Source organism: Rhizophagus irregularis, chromosome 6 (assembly GCF_026210795.1).
Source record: "Rhizophagus irregularis chromosome 6, complete sequence".
Taxonomy (NCBI): Eukaryota; Fungi; Glomeromycota; class Glomeromycetes; order Glomerales; family Glomeraceae; genus Rhizophagus; species Rhizophagus irregularis.
In genome coordinates, this window is record NC_089434.1 from 886,898 (window position 1) to 910,354 (window position 23,457).

General features: G+C 26.6%; 8 protein-coding genes across 8 annotated transcripts; 4 read left to right on the forward strand and 4 right to left on the reverse strand.

Annotated features, from left to right (window-relative positions):
* Positions 1 to 2,010: 2,010 nt before the first annotated feature.
* Positions 2,011 to 2,412, reverse strand: OCT59_025960 (uncharacterized protein; the record flags this gene model as incomplete). Its single annotated transcript, XM_025322469.2, has 3 exons — positions 2,011 to 2,029; positions 2,089 to 2,263; positions 2,388 to 2,412. The coding sequence occupies 3 exons, from the start codon at positions 2,410 to 2,412 to the stop codon at positions 2,011 to 2,013; spliced, it is 219 nt and encodes a 72-aa protein (XP_025166177.2).
* A 1,240-nt stretch (positions 2,413 to 3,652) lies between these two features.
* On the reverse strand, positions 3,653 to 4,537 carry OCT59_025961 (uncharacterized protein). The gene is made up of 2 exons (XM_025330917.2): positions 4,144 to 4,537; positions 3,653 to 4,065 (listed from the first exon to the last, which is right to left on the reverse strand). The coding sequence occupies exons 1-2, from the start codon at positions 4,518 to 4,520 to the stop codon at positions 3,819 to 3,821; spliced, it is 624 nt and encodes a 207-aa protein (XP_025166176.1). The 5' UTR covers positions 4,521 to 4,537; the 3' UTR covers positions 3,653 to 3,818.
* Positions 4,538 to 6,085: 1,548 nt separating this feature from the next.
* OCT59_025962 (uncharacterized protein) lies at positions 6,086 to 7,245 on the forward strand. The gene is made up of 3 exons (XM_025322468.2): positions 6,086 to 6,116; positions 6,230 to 6,610; positions 6,713 to 7,245. The coding sequence occupies exons 2-3, from the start codon at positions 6,240 to 6,242 to the stop codon at positions 7,065 to 7,067; spliced, it is 726 nt and encodes a 241-aa protein (XP_025166175.2). The 5' UTR covers positions 6,086 to 6,116; positions 6,230 to 6,239; the 3' UTR covers positions 7,068 to 7,245.
* Positions 7,246 to 7,667: 422 nt separating this feature from the next.
* On the forward strand, positions 7,668 to 9,008 carry OCT59_025963 (uncharacterized protein). The gene is made up of 4 exons (XM_025322467.2): positions 7,668 to 7,738; positions 7,921 to 8,276; positions 8,343 to 8,569; positions 8,670 to 9,008. Exons 2-3 carry the CDS (start codon positions 7,921 to 7,923, stop codon positions 8,545 to 8,547), a joined length of 561 nt encoding a protein of 186 aa, XP_025166174.1. The 5' UTR covers positions 7,668 to 7,738; the 3' UTR covers positions 8,548 to 8,569; positions 8,670 to 9,008.
* A 664-nt stretch (positions 9,009 to 9,672) lies between these two features.
* Positions 9,673 to 10,863, forward strand: OCT59_025964 (uncharacterized protein). Its single transcript, XM_066142845.1, has 3 exons — positions 9,673 to 10,080; positions 10,150 to 10,487; positions 10,576 to 10,863. The coding sequence occupies exons 1-2, from the start codon at positions 9,740 to 9,742 to the stop codon at positions 10,433 to 10,435; spliced, it is 627 nt and encodes a 208-aa protein (XP_065992420.1). The 5' UTR covers positions 9,673 to 9,739; the 3' UTR covers positions 10,436 to 10,487; positions 10,576 to 10,863.
* A 778-nt stretch (positions 10,864 to 11,641) lies between these two features.
* Positions 11,642 to 12,752, forward strand: OCT59_025965 (uncharacterized protein). Its single transcript, XM_066142846.1, has 2 exons — positions 11,642 to 12,084; positions 12,173 to 12,752. Exons 1-2 carry the CDS (start codon positions 11,693 to 11,695, stop codon positions 12,459 to 12,461), a joined length of 681 nt encoding a protein of 226 aa, XP_065992421.1. The 5' UTR covers positions 11,642 to 11,692; the 3' UTR covers positions 12,462 to 12,752.
* A 6,941-nt stretch (positions 12,753 to 19,693) lies between these two features.
* OCT59_025966 (uncharacterized protein) lies at positions 19,694 to 20,128 on the reverse strand (the record flags this gene model as incomplete). The annotated part of the gene is made up of 1 exon (XM_066142847.1): positions 19,694 to 20,128. One exon carries the CDS (start codon positions 20,126 to 20,128, stop codon positions 19,694 to 19,696), a length of 435 nt encoding a protein of 144 aa, XP_065992422.1.
* A 1,515-nt stretch (positions 20,129 to 21,643) lies between these two features.
* OCT59_025967 (uncharacterized protein) lies at positions 21,644 to 22,526 on the reverse strand (the record flags this gene model as incomplete). Its single annotated transcript, XM_066142848.1, has 6 exons — positions 21,644 to 21,720; positions 21,785 to 21,859; positions 21,933 to 22,001; positions 22,065 to 22,109; positions 22,178 to 22,189; positions 22,283 to 22,526. The coding sequence occupies 6 exons, from the start codon at positions 22,524 to 22,526 to the stop codon at positions 21,644 to 21,646; spliced, it is 522 nt and encodes a 173-aa protein (XP_065992423.1).
* Positions 22,527 to 23,457: the final 931 nt, after the last annotated feature.

The following is a 23,457-nucleotide window of genomic DNA, read 5'->3' on the forward strand; positions in this document are numbered from 1 at the left end:
GTTCCTAATCTAATTACCTATTTTTTATCCTAACCTAAATCCTAATCCGGACGTACCAGTCGTACCACGTCTGGAAAGTCCGTACCTGCGGGTACCGAAAATTGATCCAACAAATCACATGATCAAACAATGATTCCATCCGTTTTAAAAAAAACCGTTCAATATAATATTTTTTTTTAAAAAAAATAAAATTTATAAAAACCGTTCAAATGTTCATTATGTTCATTATATAATAAATACTTTTTAATAAAATTTATTGGTGTCATTAGCGTCGATTAATAAATACGGTTTGTCGATTTGTCTATATTAAATGAAGCAAGGGATAAAAAAAAAAAAATTATGGAAATTAAACATTAATTTATAATCTGTAAAGATACGGCAAAAAAAAAATGGGAATTTGGCGTTAATTCGTAATCCGCGGAAGCTACAGCAAGAAAAATAGGAATCTGGCGTTACGACAAATAAATAACTGTATTATATCACACAACAGAAAAGGCATCATAAATTGCATCTGAAATCGTATATGAATTTTTTACAGTTTACAGTCAAACCTCTATATACCGATTATACCGATACAGCTATTTTTGGAAAAAAATATCGGTATATCAAATTATCGGTGCAATTGTACATTATGAAAATTTTATATACCGAACTGGGCAGGCATGATGGTAGCTAGTTCTTTTGAACGCTAAGTCTTAAGTCACCAATTTTATTATTCGATCTTGTGTATAACTAGATTAGTCTATATGTTTTAATTTCAATGTAATAACTAAATTAGTCTATATAATTTTATTTCAATAAATTCTTTTTGTTTTCCTTTGTTTTAAAAAAAGAAAATTTTATATACCGATATTTGTATAAAAATTATTACAGTATATTAATGTATTAGATGTGTATTAGTATATACAGTGACACAGTGTACAGTGTACAAAAACTATACTAAAGAGTTTGAAAAAAACTATCTAACGTAGTCTGCTTTGAGTTATTAATATGTGATTTCAATACTTGATGTCTTAACTTCTGCAATACATTTTGATTCATTTGAATTAATACAAACATCCGATGAATGTTTAAAAAATCATCCAAATAACCTAAAGCTTTTGTTACAGAAATTACTACTGGAGGCACTTCGTTTGGATCTACTTCTGGTTCATTATTATTATTTGACTTTACCATAGATACAAATGCATCATCAGTTAACCCTTCGTTACTTTTTAAACAATCATCAATACGAAGAAACTCATCTGCATCCATAGGATCATCAAATGGTAGTTTGCTAATTAAATCTTGTAATTCCATTTCATCCCGAGATGCGTGATCCTTAATTTCATCAATTTCGCCTGTTTCACTTATTGGTAAGTTCCCTGTATGTTTTGACTTAAATATTCATGATTCTATTGATTTCAGCATAAATGCTTGGAATTCTTTAAGTTCTTGTGACATTTCATAGCTTCAATTCTATTTCTAACAAGTAATATCTAGTACCGTGCTTATATTAATGAAATTTTATCATAAATTAAATTTTGATTTTGTAAAAAAAAAAACCTTTGCAAATTAACAATAAAAATACTAACCTTAAAAGAATTAATTATTCCTGCATCACAAGGCTGTAGATGAGATGTAGTATTTGGCGGCAACCACATTGGTTAAATTTATTTCTTCATTTATAATATGTACGGGACTAACGGGTGCACTATCAACAAGCAAAAGGATATTGCGATTTTGTAATCGCATTTGCATATGCTCGTGGATTCTGGTATTTATGAATAAACAATGGCTTTAATTTTTCAGTACCAGTAGCATTGTATGTAAAAAGCAGAGTAATCCGTTTTTTAGATTTCTTTGTTCCGGAAAGAAGCCCTTGCCAATGTTTTTGATGGTTCCCAACCCAAAGAAAGTAGTCGACCACGCTGGTGGAGGAAATTAAAAATTATGATGTTAAAACCCTTGTCTATTTTTTGCGTGGACAGAACATTCTTACTATGAAAATTATGAAAGCGAATAAGATTCTTACCATCCCAATACAATCCTAAAATAAACAAAATTATAAATATAGAAAATAGAAGCCTTTTGAAAAAAAAAATTTACCAGTCAAAAACGTCATTTAAGTCATAATCTTTGATTATTTCACGCAAAATATCTCTTTCTTCATCTAAAGTTTCCAATAGCGCGTTTTTTGCTTCACTCAACTTAATATATCCTTTTAAATTATGACGCTTTTTAAACTTATCGATCCAACTATTAGAAACTGAAAAATTATTGACTTCAAATTGTCGTGCAAAATATTTTCTTTTTCGCGTAAAATATCGGTGTTAATACCCTGTAAAAAAAATTCTGGAAAAAACTCCGATAAATGATCGTTTTTCTGAAAAATTTTTTATAGGGACTGCAGCAAGCGCGTTCGTTATCCATAATGAAAGAGCTTCTTCTACTTGAGGAAAATAAATAGTTTGTTTACTTACATCTTCTGAGTCTGGATTACGAGTAACCACTTGCTGAAACAGTATTTTGTTTAATTTTATATAAAGCTACAAGTTCTGTCGTGAGAATCTAGACAGAGTTGACGTTTTTTGTGCATGTGTTAAAAATTACTCCTTTATTTGGTTTGGAAATATCTTGAACAGACTTCACGACGCGTTAAGCAAAAAAAAGTTAGTATTATATGCTGGTGTAACTTAGATTTATCGGTATATACTAAGTCAGAACTCGATGATTTTAGGTCGTTATACTGAGAGTTCGGTAAAACAAATATTCTTGTTACACCGAACTTAATATGTAAATTTTTTATAATTCGGTTTATCAATTTTTTTTTTATAATAGACGCCTTATTTATTATATTATATTGGGTCATTATATTGAACTACAGATAAAGTAACACGTTTATTTGTATAATAAAAGAGTAAAAGAGTTAATAAAAGGGGCGAGATATTTAACTTACATCTGTTACATTACTCTCTTTGGTGAAGATCGAATAAAAAAAAAATTTTTTAAAACGATGATCGGTATAGGACCCAGAAATATATATACAAGGGGTAGGGTACACCATCATAGTGGAATTAGACGGAGTAAAGTTTTGATTTGCGTACAATTTTACTATAGTTAGGTCATCAAGATTGCGTATTTTTTATCAAATTTTTTATATGTAAAAAATTAGTTTGCGTATTTTTGACCTAAATTTGGCTAATCTTATATATTTACTGTACGTACTTATTTAATTAACCGAATTGTAAGAAATTTCTAAGGGTTAAAAAGTGAAATTTTAGAAAAATATTATTAAAAAAATGGTAAATTCTATTTTTTCACATTAGTATTTATAATATAGAAGCCATGATAAAATAATTAATAACTTAATGTCTGAAATTTTATTTGCGTATTTTTGCAGGATTTTCAATATCAGGTGTCAATTATGCGTACTACTCATATAAAAAGTCTCTGCGTACAGCTCATAGTAAAAAAATTTTTCGCCACCTGACCCCTATATATATATTTCTGGGTCCTATCGGTATGTAGAAAAAAAAATCGGTATCGGCTTATCGTGAATAATACAATGTAACTGGTTTACAGCTTAACGTCGGTATAGCTATATCGCGAAATTTATAATAAAATCGGTATATAGAAATTAATTATATACGTGGGGAAAAAAAATCGGTATGAGTCAAAATCGGTTTATCCCGAATTTAAATTGCGAATTATAAATTTTATTTTATATATAAAAACAGTAATTTCAGTAATTTTTTTTACCGATGAGAATATATCCATAAAAAAAAAAAATTTCTAATGCTAATCTCAAGAATATCTACATCACTCTATCCAATCAATCACTGATATTGTTTTAGTTCTTCACATTTATTATTGATCTTATTATTGGCGTCCATAAGTGTTTCAATCATTTCGGATTGGATTTGGGAAATTTTTTCAATATCTTCTTTTCGTTTTGTTTCAATTCCTTGTATTCTTTCGTTACATAGAGTTTTAACCTCTTCAATTACTATAGGCATCTGAAAACTACCCATTTGATTCATTTGATTTGTAGATGTCTCACCTACTGTTGTTACTTGATTAGTTCTAAAATAAAATAAAATAAAATAAAATTAACAAAATAAATTGTTTATTTTTTTTTTGTAAAAAAAAAAGTCACCGTACTCTATATTAACTTTAAAGTCACCACCACTTTTACGGTTTATTTTCTTTTCTTGACTTTCTTTTATTTGAGTTCTTTCTGTTCTTTCTCTAGTTTTGATACAAATTTTTCTTACTAATTTGCTTATTTTTTTGCTTTCTCTAAGAATATTACAAGTAGGTGATCTATCCGCTTCAATAGAATTTTCCATATCTTTTATTAAAGTATGAACTTTACTATATATTGACGAAGCATCTCGATCGATATTTGTATTTTTAGACGCTGCAGTGCAAGCCTCCATATGGTTTTCAAACCATTTATTAAAATTATTATTAAGGAATTTAAGAACCTTAACTAGTTCCGTATAATCCCAGCGTTTCATTCTGTCAGCCCGAGGCATATTTTTTTTTTTTTTTTCACGAAAAAATACGGTTACGAAAAAAATATGGGGATTTTTTTTTTTTTTAAAAAAAAAAAAAAAAAGAGTAGCTTTCAAAATTACTTTTTGTCTAAAATCGTATTTTTTTTTCACATACTAAATTCTTTATGTTAATATTTTCGATGACTCATTGTTTGTTGTACCAACATTTTTTATCTATGAAAGATATATTTTTAAAGAAAGAAACCATTTATTTTTTTAACCGCTGATCGGACTAAATTAAAATTATCAAACACGCTTAATGAATACCACTCACATACCGATCCTAGTTTATTAACAAGTAAAATACCGGATCTTTAACAAACTTTAAATTGTACGAATTGTACGAACATCATTAATTTTTGTCATATAGTAAGGTATAAAAAAAATCGGTAAAAAATAATAAAATAATCCAACATTATTATTATTTCTTTTGCAAATAGATTAAATAAATTTCTGATTTGATGTTTATTTATATATTATAATTTTTTTAATTATTAAATTTATGAATACACGTAAATTATTTAAAACGAACTAAATTGTGTAGAAACATTTTTATATAAATGCTTTAGCAAATATTTCATCTCTTCGTTTTAATTGTCTTTACCAAGAAAAGATTTGTTGCATAAGGTGTAGATCATTTAAACGTATAAAGTTCCTGGAACCGTCTTTGGAATCACAGATGAACATACCACATCAGTAGTATTGTCACATGCGCATATTTAAAGGAATTTCATAATGCCAGCCTAGTATTACTAAATGTGATAAAATTTCAGTTGACATTATCCAAAAAAAGGATTGATTCACTTTATTTTTGTTTTTTTGGCTTAACTTTAATAACTGTATTAGTATGTTCTTTAAACGCACTGTTTGGTTGTACAAAACTTAAATCATTCTTATTTGAGTACTTCTGCGGAATCAAATTTGTGCTGGGGACCAGGGCCCAGGGGGGCGGGGCAGAGGGGAACAACCGGGAGTAATGACTGATTAAACTTTATTTATATTTTAATTATTTTAATTGTGTACTTTATGTAAAAGTATGATAATGAAATGAATATAATTATTTATTTTATTTATTAATCATTTAGTACATAATTTTATATAATTTATATAAGAAAATAGAATGAGAATGAAAAATGTGTATTCGGCTTTATATTTTGTAAGGGGAAAAAAAATTTTTTTTTTATCAATAATAAAAATTCAAATAACCACGATATAAAAAAATAAAATTCATAAAAAAAAATGCACCAAAAAAAAAATACCTCTTTATGATGGAGTTGGTCTTGTAAAATGTTTACGATGTATGGACAAAGAAAATATCTACTTGGAATGAATTCTTTAACGATTAAGTATTAGTAGTATTAATATATACTGTAACTATTATATATTTTCTATTAGATGAACGATTTTAAAAATAATAGGTTGATATTTTTTTCTCTTTTACTTAAAAAAATTTTTTTGTGATACCAGATACCCGCCAATATTTCCTATTAAAGCTAGTAACTAGTATTTAAGGAGTTATTTCTCCGGCATTTATTTGATTCTTTCCATAACAAATTTAAAACGTTTTTAATACTTGTACGTTCTCACTTTTCTAAAAATTATAAATTTCGTTCCTTTTATTTTTTATTTTTATTTTTATTTATTTTTATTTTTATTATTTTTATTTTTTTTATTTTTTTTAATAACAGGTAAATAATAATGACTGGAAAAAGCTGGAAGACCACAGAGATAATTAAAGTTCTCGAGTTTATTAATGAAAATTTTTCTTTATGGTGCAAACATCGGATAAATGCTTGTACTAAAGTGGCCAAAGTTCATAATCTTGATAGAGATGCTAAATCAATTTATAGTATGGTTAATAAGTTGCTTCAAGCTATTAAAACTCCTAAAAGACGTAAAGCTTGCAAAACTTTAAAGAGGAGAAAGATTAGTAGTTTAGTAAAAGAAATTAATAAAAAAACCGAAGTTTTGGACGAAGGATTAGACGACAAATGTAAAGGAAAAAAAAAAATTACGAGTGACAATAAACAAAAAATTACAACTAACAGTAACACTAATATGACTACAAAGTATGGTAACTTTATAAGTTAAATATTTTAATTATCAAAATTATACGTTATCCATTATTTTTTTTAATTTTTTTTTTATTTTCTTTTTATTTTCTTTTTTAGCGCTAATCAAAAATCCGCAAGTCAAGCAGCAACAACATCCGCAAGTCAAATAGCAACAACATTCGCAAATCAAGCGGCAACAACATCCGCAAGTCAAGTAGCAGCAACATTCGTAAGTCAGGCAGCAACAACATCCGCAAGTCAAGCAGCGACAACATCCGCAAGTCAAGTACCAAATACATCTGCAAGTCAAGTACCAACAACATCCACAAGTCAAATAACGTCTGTAATTGAGGGTGTTTATAAAGAAAAGGTTAAACAAATTGATACTAGGCGTGATGAAGATATCCAGAATATTACTCAATATACAACTGATATTGTCAATAGTCTCCTGTTAAAGGGAATTCTTAAGTGATCGGTTGATATTTGAATTATGAAAAATTATGTTTTATACGTGATTTTGGCATCTTTTCGTTACTTTTTACGATATTAGAAATATGATTTGATGTATATATAGTATGAAAATAAAATTATTTTATGTTTTTATCGCCATTTAAAGTGAAATTATATTGTCAAATAAAAAATATGATTTGTTGTCATAATATGTGATATAATTGTAGGATGAAAATTTCAATACAAAAAATAAAAAATAATTTATGTGATGTCGATGGGCGGAATGATAATGTTTAAAATGTTGAATAGATTATCTTAAAACAGAATATAATCATGATGTAAAACATATAGTTTTTTTCTAATTGGTACTTAAATGATATATATTATTTATATTATTATATATTGTTCTTTATTTTCTGCTTATTAATGTTCTTTTCACAAAATGTATATAATATTCTAATATATATAACGCTAAATTTGATTCTATAAAAAATTTCTGTGGCACAAGAATACATCATTGAATACCATATTTGATTGTATTTAAATGGTACAAAGAAACATAAACAATAACAATAATTTATACCTTATTAAAATTGATAGGAGTTTTTCTCCGTGAACTTTAACTAAGGAAGGTAATCAATTAACATATAACTTCTATTTCTTTTCGTGCTACTTAATGGTACAGGTCAGCAGGTAGATAAATAAACCATCCATTCTACTTTTTTAGGAACTTTTTCAGATGATTCTTTGTTGATATTTTCTAGATTCATTTCATTCCATTTCTTTTCTTTTCTTTTTCATTTCTTACTGTTTTACTTTATACTTTATTCTTTATTTTTTATTTTTATTTTTTATTTTTTTTTATCTTAAAAAAGATGCCTCGAGATAAACCGAAACGTTGGGAAACTCAAGATACAATTAAAGTCCTTAATTATCTCAATGATAATTTTGAACTTTGGTATAAAAGTCCTTTCGTTGCATGTGTTAAAGCAATAGAAGCAACTAATATAATTCGAGACGGAAAACAAGTTTATAATAAAGTTCATGGTTTGGTTCAGGATATGGAAAAATTTCTCGATACCGGCAAAAAAGCAAATAATTCTGCCGTTATTTGGGAAAATGAAGAAATTCATAGTTTGGTAAGAGCAATGTGTGTGAAATCCAGAGAAAAAAAGAGAAATGAAAATCAAGAAACTTCAAGTCGTATGAGTGACGGTGATGTTGAAATGAAGTACGTTGTTGATTCATTAAACATTTCATTATAATTATTAAATTATTAACAAATATTTCTTTTTAGCATCGATCAAATAACGGTATCATCTGAGGAATCTACTAATCAAAATGACACAAATAGGAACATTCCTAAATTATCTTTTACTGTTGAAGAGGTTAATAATGTTTATAATGAAAAAATTAAGAAATTTGAAAAACTTCGAGCCGAACTTATCGAGTCTATTGAGATTGCCAATAAAAAATTTGATGATTTTAAAAAATTTCAATGATTTAATTGGAGCATAGTAAATGGTAAATCAAAAATTTTCTTCTTTTTCTTGAATTGGTTTTACTGTACCATTTGTACGTGATTTTTATTAATATCATATCTTTTTTTTTTCTTTCGATAAAGATTTCAAATATATATGCGACGTATCACGCATATCATTTGTAAGTTTAATTATTATTTAGTTAAGGTTGGGCAAATTAAGGTGCCCAAAGAATTAAAAGAATTTTTAAGATATTTGTACCAATATTCTTTCCTGTATAGTTTAATTGTTCGTTTGGATATTGACATTTGAAAATTCTTCGATTCTTTAGATTCTTAGCTTAAGAACGATACTCATTTAATTGTATCCCTAAAAACATTACATCCTACGTTTTGATTAATATTATTCTGTACAAAATTTTATATTAAATCAAGATTTTAATTAATAAAAAAATATGTGTATATTCAATTATTAAATTTTAAATACAACCGATATAAAATTTCGCGTCAAAAAAAAATATTTCTCAGTTGCTGCGCTTGACGACGGATTATGGATAATTATAGGATAATTTTTCGGCGGTGGCGTTATCAATGCATGTCACGATTTTCATATTGGTTCTTTTTAAATAATAAATATGGGCATATCGATTCATTTGATTGTATTAATGAAATTATCATAAATTTGATACAGTACATTTATTTCTATTTTATTATTGTTCTTTTCTATTCAATTCTATTCTGCCCGTATATTCTGCCGATTATTTTTTTTCACACACTAAATTTTTTTTGGTAACATAGATGATTGAGATGACTCACTTTTACTTGTATAATCTAAACAAATTGACAGTTGAAAACAAAATAATATCCTTATATGGGTAGAAGCCATCCATTTATTCAAATGAGTTTTAAACACAAGAACACCAATAAATATCAACAATTATTAATATAAACTTTTATCTGCATATCTTACAGAAAATATGGTAATGATGACGCTGATTAACAGGAAATCATATTTCCACTTTTATATTAGATACTTTATTTTTAAAAAAAATTCAAAGAACGTCGTTAACTTCCTTTTATAGCTTAATTCGTTAGATAACGATTTTATATCCGCTCATCTCATTTCACAGAAAAAAAAAACTTTTTTTTTTTTGCGTTCTTTTACATACATACAAAGATACGATCGATTTATTTTTTTACTATTAAAAAAAAAGATGCCTAGACCTGAGAAACCAAGACGATGGGAATCTTCAGAAATAGTGGTAGTTTTAAATTATCTTTATGATAATTTTGACACGTGGTATGATAGTCCTTATGTTGCTTGCGCTGAAGCAATAATGGCTACTAATGTTAAACGAGGAGGTAGTTCAGTTTATGGTAAAGTTCATAATATGATTAGAATTATGGATGATTACCTTCGGACGGGTAAAAAAAATTCGAATACTTGCGACATCTTATGGCAGAATAAAAAAGTTCGTGATTTGATAAAAGAAATGTGTTATAAAAATACAGAAAGAAAGAGAAAAGATGAAACTACGAAAAATCGTAAGAAGAGGTATGACATCATTATATCACATTTTATACTAACAGTATTACAAATTTATATTAACCATCAATTCTCTAGTATTAGTAAAGCGATAACAACTGTAACAACTGAAGCATCTACGACTACAAGTCAGATAGATGTTCCTCAGATGCCTTTTTCAATTGAAACGATTGATGAGATTTATAATGAACAAATTAAAAAAGTTGAAAATTTGGTATTAAAATCAAAAGAGACTATTGAGACAAGAAATCAAGAAATTCGTGATTTATATGAACAAATTTCTCATCGTCGTTCTGAACTTATCGAATTAATTGAGATGGCTAATAATAAATTGAATGATTTGAAGGATTTTTCTATAGTATAAAAATTGGTATAAAAAATTGGTATAAAATTGGTATAAAATTGGTATAAAATTGGTAATAATCTCTTATCTTTAATTAGATTGATGTTTATTTTTGTAATATGATTTATTGATTAATTTACGTAATTTTTTTTTTTAAATAGAATAATAGGATTCTTTTTTTTCTTTCTTTTACATAATAAGAAATATGGGCTTAGCTTTTTGTATTATGTATATATTCTTTTTTACTTAAGCAAACATATGATTATTTATTATATAAGCGAAATTAAATTGAGCACGATCGAAGAATTTTTATCATCATCAAATTCTTTTTTTTTATAGTTTCTTTTATAGTTTTATTTGAGGAATTTGGTATTTAAAATTGTAGTTTATTTTAAGTTGTTAGTTAAATGAAAATTTTAAATAAAAAAGGGTTATTAAAATTTAACGATATTGATTTTTTGTATCATTAAATGTAACGTAAAAGTTTGTCGATCGACGATCATAAATTTGCCCATCTGCCAATCAAAATAAGAGGCGTTACTACCAGATTATGACGTATCAACTGGGTGAAATTAACAAAGTAACGTGATTTTTAATGGTATTTTTTACAAAAATGAGCATTGCTAAATCTCACCCGCAGGTGATCCTCACCAGCATTAGCAAATATTAATGGGCAGAGTTTCATAACATTTTTAATTCCGCCCAAAATTCTACCCTAATTCTAGTAAGGTGACAATCGCCAGCGGTGATATTTAGCAATACTCTTAAAAATAGATGTATGTTTTAAATTCTAAACCCATATTGTATTAGTGTGATAATTAGACTAGCATAATTGATTTACCGAGTAAATTATTTCTTTATGCGCGTTTTCTTTTTTTTCTTTAATTTTAATTTCAGTAATTTCGGCCTAATCATGTAAGTTGTAACGTTATAAAAAAATCGATGACGAGTCTTAGTCGTTTTATCATTTCGAAATAAAATAAAAAAAATGTTTTTTTTTTTCAGTTAAATTATTTTCTCACGATTTTTCTTTTTTTGTTTAATGAGTGAATTTTTTTTTCACGTACTAAATTTCTTTTGTATAATTCATTAAAAATTATTATGATATAATTTGTTTTATTTGTTTATTCTTTTGATCTTCTTACTTTTTTACCGTTTCTACTTTTTTTTTTTATTTATATATAAATATAAAAATCTTATTAAACCAAATTTCTTAGCTAAAAAAAAAAAAAAAAAAAAAAGTAAATCTCTTAAATTCTTTTATACTTAAAAAAAAAGATGTCTCAATTGGGTGGGGGAAAACGATGGAATGCTTCAGAGTTGATCGAAATTTTAATTTACCTTAATAATAATTTTAGAGATTGGTATGAAAATTCTTATGGAACTTGTAATAAAGCGGTAGAAGCCACAAATAATTCTCGAGGTGCTAATTCAGTATATTGTAAAGTTCATAAGATGATTAGAGCGATGGATGATTATCTTACAACTGGTAAAAAACAAACTCGTGATATTATTTGGAAGGATCAATTGATTTACGATTTGATAAAAAGAATTCATAGAAAAACTAAAGAAAGAAAGGCAAGAGAAGAAAATGAAGAAGCTATAAAGAGAAGAAATTTAAGTTATCGCATTATTGAAGATGATACTGAAATGCAATTGGAAAATATAAAGTAAGGATAGTAAGGATGATGTTTAAAATTACTAATTTTTTTTTCATTATTTTTATCAATTTATTTTTATGGTTTTTTTTTTTAGTAGTCAAATGACAGCTGGGACAGAATCCACTAGTCAATTGAAAATTGAAGTTCCACAACTACCTTTTTCAGTTGATACTATCGATAGCCTTCGTAGTGAACAAATTCTAAAAACCGAACGTCATGCTCGAGAATTAGTAGCATTATCAAAAGAATCAATTGATGCTAGACATAAAGAAGTTCGTGAATTAACTGGAAAAATTTCACAACATCAAATTGAACTTGAGAAAATGATTAAAGAAGCCAATGATAAGTTAGAAAAGTTGAAAGATGTTAATAGCTTTAATGACTGACTGTTAGTATAGTACTGATAAATTGATCTGACTTTCTTTCTTATTAAAAGAAAAAAACGAAATTATGATTTTGCAAGTATTCTTTTATTTAATTATGATTTTCATTTGTAAATACGGATTTCAAAGTATAATATCAATTAATTTATTCAACTTTATGATTTTATAACAATTTATATAATTATCGTTATATATAACATAATCGAGCAAAATAGTAACAATATTATTACAAGGTTTAGAACATCTTATTTTAAAATGTATTATTTTTTTAAAATAAATTTAGGGTAAATCTAGATCTCGCACCCGTATAATGCTTTTAAATTTTGCATTCCCTATCATGTGATTTACTGTACAACTAAAATTTAATTGGCTAATTTAACTTGATTGGTTAATTTTTTTATAAAAAATGTATAAAAAACAGCTTAAATTATAAAAAATTTTTTTTTTTTAGAAAACTGTAACCAACTTTACAATTTTTAAACAGTTTTTTTTATTGATTCATTTGATTGTAAGGTTTTTTTTAAAAAATTGTACTCCTGGTTTTATATTTTTTTTGAACATCACTAACATTCTTTGAACAACTACTGGACTTGAAATTTAGCAAAATGGTAGGTTAAAAAAGTGTGTGTTATACTTATTTTTTGTTGTAGAGACGTCACTAACGTTCCTTTTCTCTTTTTTCTTTAAGAACTCCTGAATTTGGAATTTGATGAAATGGTAGATTATAGAAGTGTGTATTGTAATTTTTTTTTTTGTTATAAGAACATTAACGTTCCTTTTTCTTCTTTTCCCTAGATAAAGCTCAAGTCAGCTTAAGTCCATAACAAGAAATAAAAAAGAATAAAAAAGAATTATAAGATAAGGAATCAAGATAAGAAAGAACTGTAACAATAGTAGGAAAAGAAAAAAAAACCAAAAAGAAGGATCTACCTCAATAGTAAGGTCTTAAATTATATTCTTGAAAGAAGAAAAACAATATCAACAAAAAGTAATTAAACAAAAAAAAAGTAAAAGCAAATAAAAAAGCTTTAAAGTAACAAGGAAAATGCATTTAAAAAAAAATCATCCCGGCTGATAAACAAAACTGAATTATTATAGAACCACGTGATAAAAAGTAACTTTAAAAATAAGAACATTTTTTTTATAATTTAATAAAAATTCAATAGTTTTTCGTTTAATAAAAATAAAGAAATTTTTTTCTATAATTTAATAAAAAAAAATCGAAAAATAGAAAAAAAATTTGAATCATCTAACACGCTTTATTAAAAATAATTTTAGTCGTATACAACTATAGCGATAGGTGCCTCGGAATTGCTGAATTGAAATTATGACATCACAAAATATGGATTTTACCATTTAAATATTTAACAAATCATCGAGACCAACATTATAAATTTACGGATTACAAATTATCTACGGCATAACCAGAAAAAAATATAATTTTTGTATTTTTGACATCGGTATTGTGGCGATTTAATATACAGTCAGACCTCTTATGTACCGATATCCTATGTACCGATAATTGCCTGTACCGATAAATTTTCTATGTCCCGTTTCATAATTAATAAAAAAACCTCATTGTACTGAACTACTGATGTTATATATAGTTTCACTAACAATTGTAACATGTACTGATACTTTAGGTTACACTGGTATTAATTCGGGCCAACACTATAAATTTGTGCCAGAGTTAACATAAAGGTTCCATCCAAATCACATGACAATTTAATATGTTAGCTAATCTGGAGTTTTCATAATGCTGGCAAGAATTGGATTTTGGCCCGTATTATGATTCACTGATGACAGTATAGTCGGTATATGTAACGATAATTTGATATATATATACAACTATCCTAAAAAATAATGCTCACTTCCGACGAACAATGAAGATGTGAAAAATGATTTATAGTTAATAAAAAAATCTATTTAATTTTAATAAAAAAAAAGTGACTTTTTTATAATTTAGTAAAAAAATTCTACACGTGGCCAAAATTCAGCCATTTAAGCATAATTCAGGTTTCAACTTTCAGTCAGCCATGCCGAAACTGAAACAGGACTCAGAAATATATACATATACAGATATTGATATGTTGCCATCATAGTGGAGTAAAGTTTTGATTTGCGTACAATTTAAGATTTTTCGTCCATAATCATCAAGATTGCATATCTTTTATTAAAATTTTTATATGTAAAAAATAGGTTGTGTATTTTTGACCTAAATTTGGCTAATCTATGTATTTATTGTATGTACTTATTTAGCTAACTGCATTGTAAGATTTAGCAAATTTCTAAGGGTTGAAAAAATATTATTTAAAAAATTTCTTTTTATATTAGTATTTGGTTTAATAAATAATATAGAAGCCATGATAAAATAAATAGCGTGAACTTAATGTCTGAAATTTTATTCGCATATCATAATAAATTAATTAACAGATGCCTTTTCCAGTCGTACTTTTTTATACATGTTTATCCGAACAATTCAAGAATTGAGGCGCATTACTATTCAAAAGGACGTTCATATTATAACATTATTTCGTCCTTCTACACAAAATTAACTTAAAAATCCACTCAAAAAATCAAAGATTAATACCCAATACCTGATAATTACGTAGAAACAGAATTTTTTGATCGAAGTCTTAGGTGTAAAACAAGGGCATGTAGAGAGGAATGTCAATAGTACAAAGACTTCAACAACAGCAGTTAACAATGTGTAATTAATAATTATTTATTAAATCAGCAAATAATCAAAATCAATCAACAAATTTTCTGGACCACTATTATTTGGATTTGATATTGAACCATTGCATCATTTTCGTCATCTTATTGCAACTCAAACAAAAAATGATAAAATAAAGAGACCATTTGAAAGACATTGCTTCTTGATCACAACACAATAAGCGATTGAATAGCTTCGGTGATGTTCAACAAGTAGTTAGTCAATTAACAAATTTAAATTCATTGAATTAGATTATAAAGAAAACCAAATTTATATTAAAGATTCTAATTCTGCAACTATGAACTACCAAAAAAAACTTGATACTGTTGTACGAGCATGTGATGAAGCGTGATGGATGCCGCCATTTAGCTGCAGTCATACCATCATACCAGCTATTTTTCGTGAATACTCAGTTGCTAATTATCGAATGAATAAATAAACTCAAATACCTATAAGTATTTTTAATTTAAATCAGAAAAATTGATGATCAACCTAATGATAATAATTTAAATGAAAATACCAATGATATTTTTCGATCTTTCTTAAAATTACTTAAAGTATTGATTCCTATTAAGAAAGGAGGTGAGAATCCCATAATAAATTCAGGAGATATATTTTTATAAAAATTGGTGGAGATGGAAAAAATCTAGAAAGGAAACAGAATCATGTATTATTGCTTTTTGTTTGTTAAATAAACCACCCTCTATCTCTATATGCAACTACAGTAAGTGCACACCCTCTATGTTCTACACGTGCAAGCAATTTTGATTGTAATTTTTGAATTCTGGAAATGTTTTTAACCAGTGCATTGTACTTCTTTATCGCTTCGTTAATAGTACTTTATCGCTTAGTTAACAATATTTATTTAGTTATCGACGGATTGGCAGATATTACAGAAAATATAGAAATTATTTGTAGTACCCGAGTATATTCATACTTGAAACAAAGATATGTTTTCATTTTAAATTAATTAGTGTTGAAGAAATTAAGATAACGTCGAACAATTTGACAAATATGAGCGAGAAACAATATCTTGTATTAATAGACTGCTTAAAAATTAATTTTTGAAATTGAATTACGATCAAATATAAATTGATTTATCAGACAACGCGTTTCAACTAGAGCTGCGACCCGCCAGAATTTCTGGATCCGGATCATACACCCGACTCCATAACGGGTATTACCCGTTTATACTCGTTTACTTTTTTATCAGATATGACTCGAGTAATATCCGGGTATTACCCGGATAAAATCAATTTTTTTCTAATAAATAATATACACTAATACACATCAAGATATTTATTGAAATTTATAACACTTTTTATTGTTTAAACTTTAGAAATTAAAAAAAAATTAAAATAAGTGTTGCTAGTTACGGCCAAAAATTAAAATCAATATAAACCTTAATTCTGGACGGCAATAAAATTCTGGCCAGAATTACAGCTATTAGGAGAAGATATATATCACGTGATATATATATATGATGGCGTAGTATATAAAAGTATAATTTAATTATGTTATATTAAAATTTAATTAAAGTACACCCGTGTTATTTTCTTTTCTAATAACCCAACTAGCCGAGTTGCTGTAACATAACTCTGGCAAAATTAATTTTCGGTTGGAGTGGTTGGAGTAATTACCCGCCGGGTTGCATTACAGTAACATAAAAACGGATACAAAGCAGGTATTACTCACTTTTACCTGTTTGCTATTATCCGAGTAAACGGGTAAAGGGTCGCATTTTTATCTTCATATCTTCTTTACAGTAAATGATTTTTTTACACTCGATTCCTTCATTTTCATTCCATAATCTTATCGTTTTCATACATTATCTGTTATCTTCGATTTTATTTTCTTTTGACTTCCTGTTTTTTTTTCTTCAGTCTCGACAAATTCACTAAACTCCCTTTTAACTTTAATTTTTTCTTCTCGGTCTTAATAACTTCAAATTCATTCTCACCCTTGACTTTAATTTTTCTTTTCGGTTTTAATAACTTCAAATTCACTTTCGATGACTTTTCTATCTTTAATGGGTAACATCAAGAAGAATATTTCTTGTACGTAGCCAGGATACTGGTCTATAATGAATATGTAAAACAGCTACTGGAATCGTTAAAGTATTTTTGAGCATTTTATTCAAAGTTATTTTAACTTAATATCTTGACTTTTTTGAAACTTCATTGTAGAAATTTTTATTCCCATTCCAATTCCAATTGATTCAGGAACTTGTACTTTTTCTACTTAATTTTTAACATAATTATCCAACCTTTCAACTTCTTCAGCTATATAAAAGTAGGCGGATATGGCATCAATTCCTCCGAACATTGATTTTGCTTCGTTATCATTTATCTAAACGGTTTTGTCGTTTTTATCAATGAATCCAACCTCCGATGTTGTATAGTTGACGAAAATCTATACAGTATAGTTGCAAATTAACTATACTCTGAGTACTGGAGTATGGAAATTTTTAATACCACATCAGCTATACTGTTATACTTTATAGATTCGGGACATATGGTCATTAGACTACTCGACTACTCGATAGACTGTATATCCATTATCCAATAAAATTTTTCTAACTGTATTTATTGTATAAAAAATAATCTAAACAAATATTAAAATTTAACGATTATTACTTATAAAAGTAGAAAAAATAGATACGTTTGTGACTTTGTGTTAAAGAATTTTTAAATTAATTTCGAATTTTTTTTTTTTTTAAAGTAGTAACGCGTTTTTAATTAAGAACAATTATACAATTGATTACATAATTATTTAAACACCTGGAAAATATTATAAATTAAATTATAATACCCTCTAAAACCAAGTTCAATCTAATCTAATTCTAAATAAAATAACTTATAACCCAGACTAAAATATCAACTAAACTATTTTAACTATCATACTCCAATAATTTTTAATCGAATTCCCTTCTGTTATTGTTCCTATCATTCTATACTTCGTTACTATCTTTAAATTTTTGATTAATTTTTTTTCATTTATTTCCTTTTCATTTGTTTTTTTCAGATTTTTTGTTATTTTTATTGTTATTTATATCCTCTTCAAAATCTCCTATTGACTCCTTCTCTACTTGCCTTTTCCTTTTCTTTAAATCCTTTTTCATTAGACCTCTTTCTTTTTCGATTTCGTATATCGTTTCGCATCTTTTTTCCATATTTTTTTAATCTAATATGTTCGTAATACCACAAATTTTTTATCGCTTTTTTATAATCCTTTCTTTTTGAGATTTTATTAAAATTATGATTATATACGCCCCTTAATAATTCCCACTCTCTATTTTTCCCAAAATTCTAATAAATTCAAAATTTATATCTTTCACTATTTCTGCTTCTTCCTTTTTCTTTTCTTCTATTAATCTCAATTCATATTCATAAACAGCATGGCGAAGACGTTTTTTATTAGTAATTAAATTAAAAAAACGTTTTTCGCAACATTTTTTTAATTATGTTTTATTAAAAAAAAGTTTTTGCACATTTTTTTAATTGCCCTAATAAAAACATTGTGAAAACATTATCGATCAAACGGTCGGTCAAACAGTCAGTCAGGCGGTTGGTCCATAGCAGTCGGTCAGAACGGTTGGTCGGTCAAAGGTTCTTGACCGGTTATGACTGACCGATGACTGACCATGACCGACCATTGCCATACATATATAAAGTATAAATAATTGATTTTGATTTACCTGTGTGTGGTGTGAGTCTATGGCCATTTTTGACTTTTACATTATACCATTTTGGCCAGCAGAAAGCCATAATCATCATTAAATCTGCATTATGGTAATGACTACCATTATCAGACATTATAATAACAGATTCTGGTTGTGAATCTAATGTTTCAAGAATAGCATGTAAGGAAGAGGCTGTAAACCAAAAATCTTGTCGGGTATCTGGAGACTAGTGGTCAAATGCTTAAACTTGAAGTTTGGTTGAATTAGGTATTGTTATTGTATATACTAAAACAGAATGTAATGACCAGCCCTTTTTGCCAAACCAATCACTTTTTGTCTTCCAAACAGTTTTTGGCAAAATTTTTATTTTGTAATCAACAAGAATAAGAGCAGTCTTTTCGTTTAATGCTAACAAATTGGCATTAAATTGGGCACTTTTCTTGTTTGATGTGTGAGATAATATAACAAATGTTCCTTCATATCTTGAAGATCATTATAATTTGTTTCATTACTATGAGTTTCAATATCAGCAAAAAAGTTGAAGAATTCTTGGCATTTATTACATGTAAATGTGTGAGATTCTGTGCACTGGTTAAAAGCATAAAGTAAACAATGGTTTATACATAGATCATGGAAAGCAATGCCATTTGAAGTTACATGAAAATGTTGCTTATAATCACATTTCAAGAATCTTTTCAGATTTTCACAATGTGCTAATAATTGTTTCCAATGTTAAAAAGATAGAGATCTTATAATTAGTATTTCGTATTTAAAGTTCAATAAATCAAATAAATAAATACCTGTATAAAAGATTGCATAATATACTTGTTAATATATTCAGTAAAGATCTGAAAAAATTTCATATCCATATTTTTGACAAGTTAAACACAATCCACCTAAATTTTCATGATAAATATATTTATTTCCTTCTAGCTTAGTGAAAAATGTAGTTCGTTGAACTCCATCAGGATATTGTTCATGATATTTTTTCCAAAGTGCAGTTTTTGTTTGCTTGAGATAATGCACAGGTTCATTAGTTGTTATGTCTGTTTTATATGAACTCATTACAACATTTGCTTTATCCATTAAAAAAGCCTGCAATTGTTCTTGCATTTCAATTGATAGTTTTTCACGTGTTATTACAGGTTTATCCCAAACTTGGCCACCAACACCATGTACATGAGCATGATTTAGGTAATTATAAAACTTGTAGTGTATGCTTAACGTTGTATGTATTGTATGCTTATGTATGCTTTGATTGTGCCCATACATGTATGGATATTAAAAATGATGTATGGTATACTTATTTTTGCCATACATAATATTAGAATTTACAAAAAAAAATTTAAGTATTTTTATTATAAATAAAATAACTGTTCCTTATATTCATAGATGATGACTCAAGGAATTAAATTTCATTTTCAGATATAGTTTTGTCATTAGGAATAGTAAAGAATAACAGGATTTACTTTAGATATAGTAATAAACGTAATAGAAATATTTTAAATGAAAGAAAGAGAAGATTGTAGTAATAAAACCACGTAGAAATATTTATATTTGTTTTTTTTAAATGAAAAATTATAGTAATAAACATGGTAAAAATATTTATTTTTAAATAAAAAGAAAATATTATAATAATACGCGTTGAATTGTTTTAGCCAGTACATGAAAAATGTGTAAATAGTTAAATTTGGTAATAAAAAGTGTAGCAAGAAGGCAAAAGTATTGGACTTGACCCACGATATGGTGCTAAGAAGTTATCCTTAAATCAAATAATACATGAAATTACCACATTTATCATACAATACATACATAATTGGAAAAAGACTATACATACATTAAAAAGTTTTGATAATACAATACATACAAAGCTAACCATACAATACATATTTGCTATATACCCGCATGATTTTGTGCATAACGAATTGCATCATTTGATACCTAAAAATTGATATTAGAAATTATTAACAATCAACTAGCCAGTTAATGTAATTTCAATTTACATTCAATTGACTTTTGATTTCATCGTAAGTAAATTTTTTAGCGATAATTGATAAAATACGAGATTTTCCATCAAATCCATTTTTGTTAATATGCATTGCCTCCTGAAATGAATCCCAAAAGATCTGAGTTTTATTTTGAAAATGAATGGGAATTGGATTAATAAATCCTTGTTTGTATAGTATTTTCAGATTTTCTTAATTAATTGTAGGAGTAGGAGATCTAGACCAAAACTCACACTAAAATAAAACAAAAATTAATTAATGTTCACTAATTATTCAGTTATTTTTACCAATTTACTAACCTCTGACTGTTCCTTATTAAAAGGAGTAACCTTCCAATTATATATGGATGAGCCCATTTGGTACAAATTTATACAAAAACTATTTACTGGGATGATGAATTTAAGGGCTCATTGTAAAAATTTATATTAGTACATATCGTTGTGAATCATAAATTTTAAACATTGATACAGTTTAGTCAATTTCATCAAACAATTTATATTTATGTCAAAAGAACATATTATAGACTACTGAATTGACTTTGATTTTAAATTTTATAAGTATTGCATAAAGAAATAAATTTATTTAAAGTTAATTTATATGATAACTAAATTGAATGAATAATTTAAATTACAAACTAAGAAACATTGCTAAGTATTTTATCTTGCTACTCTAATCTCAGTGTTTAAACTATTCAGAAAAAAATATAAAAATATAAAATAAATTCAAAGAAACCAAAATCTATAAAAATTTAGTAATTTAACATCATATAAAATTTAAAATATTAAATACTATCAGGAATTTCCGATTCATCTTGTTCTTCTGAATGAAGATTTGGATTATTATGTATTTCATTTTCGTCTGTAAGATAAATAAATTAGAAATTATGATATTATTGAATTGATATGATTTGATATGTAAATACCTTTAAGATTGATATTCTTAATCTGTTGTTGCATTGTTTCAATTTCATGATCATTTTGAGCGTCTTTACTATTAGCTAAAAAAGTTTAAGATATAAATTAATACCTTATTTGTAATTTTAAAAGATCTAATATTAGTAAAATTAGTACCTTTAATAATACTACTCATTTTTGATGTACTATTATTTTTCCAATAACTTGAATTATTAAAATCATCAACTATAAAGCAAAATTCAATTAGTAAAAATGATTAGTGAATATCATATCATAATAGACACTTACTATTATCAGGAATTTGAAAGACATCATATGATTTACTATAAAATGCTACAAAGAACTAAAATCATTAGATATTATAAGTAAATAACTTTCAAATAAAAATTGTTCATTCATACCTTCTTGTTCTTCTATTATAATTGAGAATTTGAAAAAATATAAATTTTACAATATTAATACATTTTAAATTTTATAAATAATGTTAAGTATATGATAATTAATACCTTCTGTTGCATTTTTCGGTTCAGGAAAAAATCCAAATTGATGAACTTTACTTGTAGATAATTTGCTACTTGCGTAGTTTGTTTTAAAACTACTTGTTTTATTTGTTTCAAAATTTTTATTTATTTCCAATTGAGTTGGTTCATTTGATTTTTTTTGATAATATAAATTAATTTCTCTCAATTTAATATGCAGTGTATGAGCATCAGGTCTTTTTAATGGATCAGCATCCCAACATTGTTTCATTAAACTTTCATATTCTAAAGGAGTTCCTGATACTATTCTTGGTCTTATACCATTAATAATATTCAATATAAGATCATAATCATGTTTGCAATTAAAAAATGGTGGTTGTCCAGATGAAATTTCCCACATAAGCATAGCAAAACTATAAATATCAGATGCTTTTGTAGCCTGTTTTCCAGCTATAACCTCAGGTGCTATATAAGGAAGATTTCCATATATACTTTTTAATGGTTTATCTGCAGGGCCACAAAATCCAAGATCACTAATAAAGAACCTATAACTTCTTGCAGAATGTAATATGTTTCCAGAATGTAAATCTCTATGAATTGCATTCTCTTTATGAATATCATCAAGTGCATAAATTATACGAACAGCAATTTGAATCCTTTCTTTCCATGTAAGTTGATTAAGATTTTGCTGTAAATATTCTCTTAAATTTACATCCATTTCATTTAATACAAGCATGAAATTTCCATTTGATGGATCTTGTGTTAAGCCATAACAGTTAACAATAAGTGGCCATTTATTGCTTATAGTTAAGTGTGATTTAGCCTATAAAAAAAAACAATTTTTAAAAAAAATTTATATTAAGGACTTTCTAATTATACATTTTTGAAATACAAACCTCTTCAAACCAACTTTGATTTGCATTTTCAACATTTTCTAATTTTTTAAGTATTACTTTTTGTTTTCCAAATCTTTTTAATTGTTGTTTTTTAGAATTCCATTCAATATAATATCCATCAATCCAACTTGCTGTATAAATTTTAGAGAATCCACCTTCTGTTAGGTATTCAAGATTTTGTAAATTATTATATGGTATCCATTCAATTATTTGTTTCGGGATGAGTGTTTCTGATTGACATTTTTGTATTAAATTATCAATATTATCATTTCCAGACGTCCAATTTGAAAAATTTGCTTTTAAATA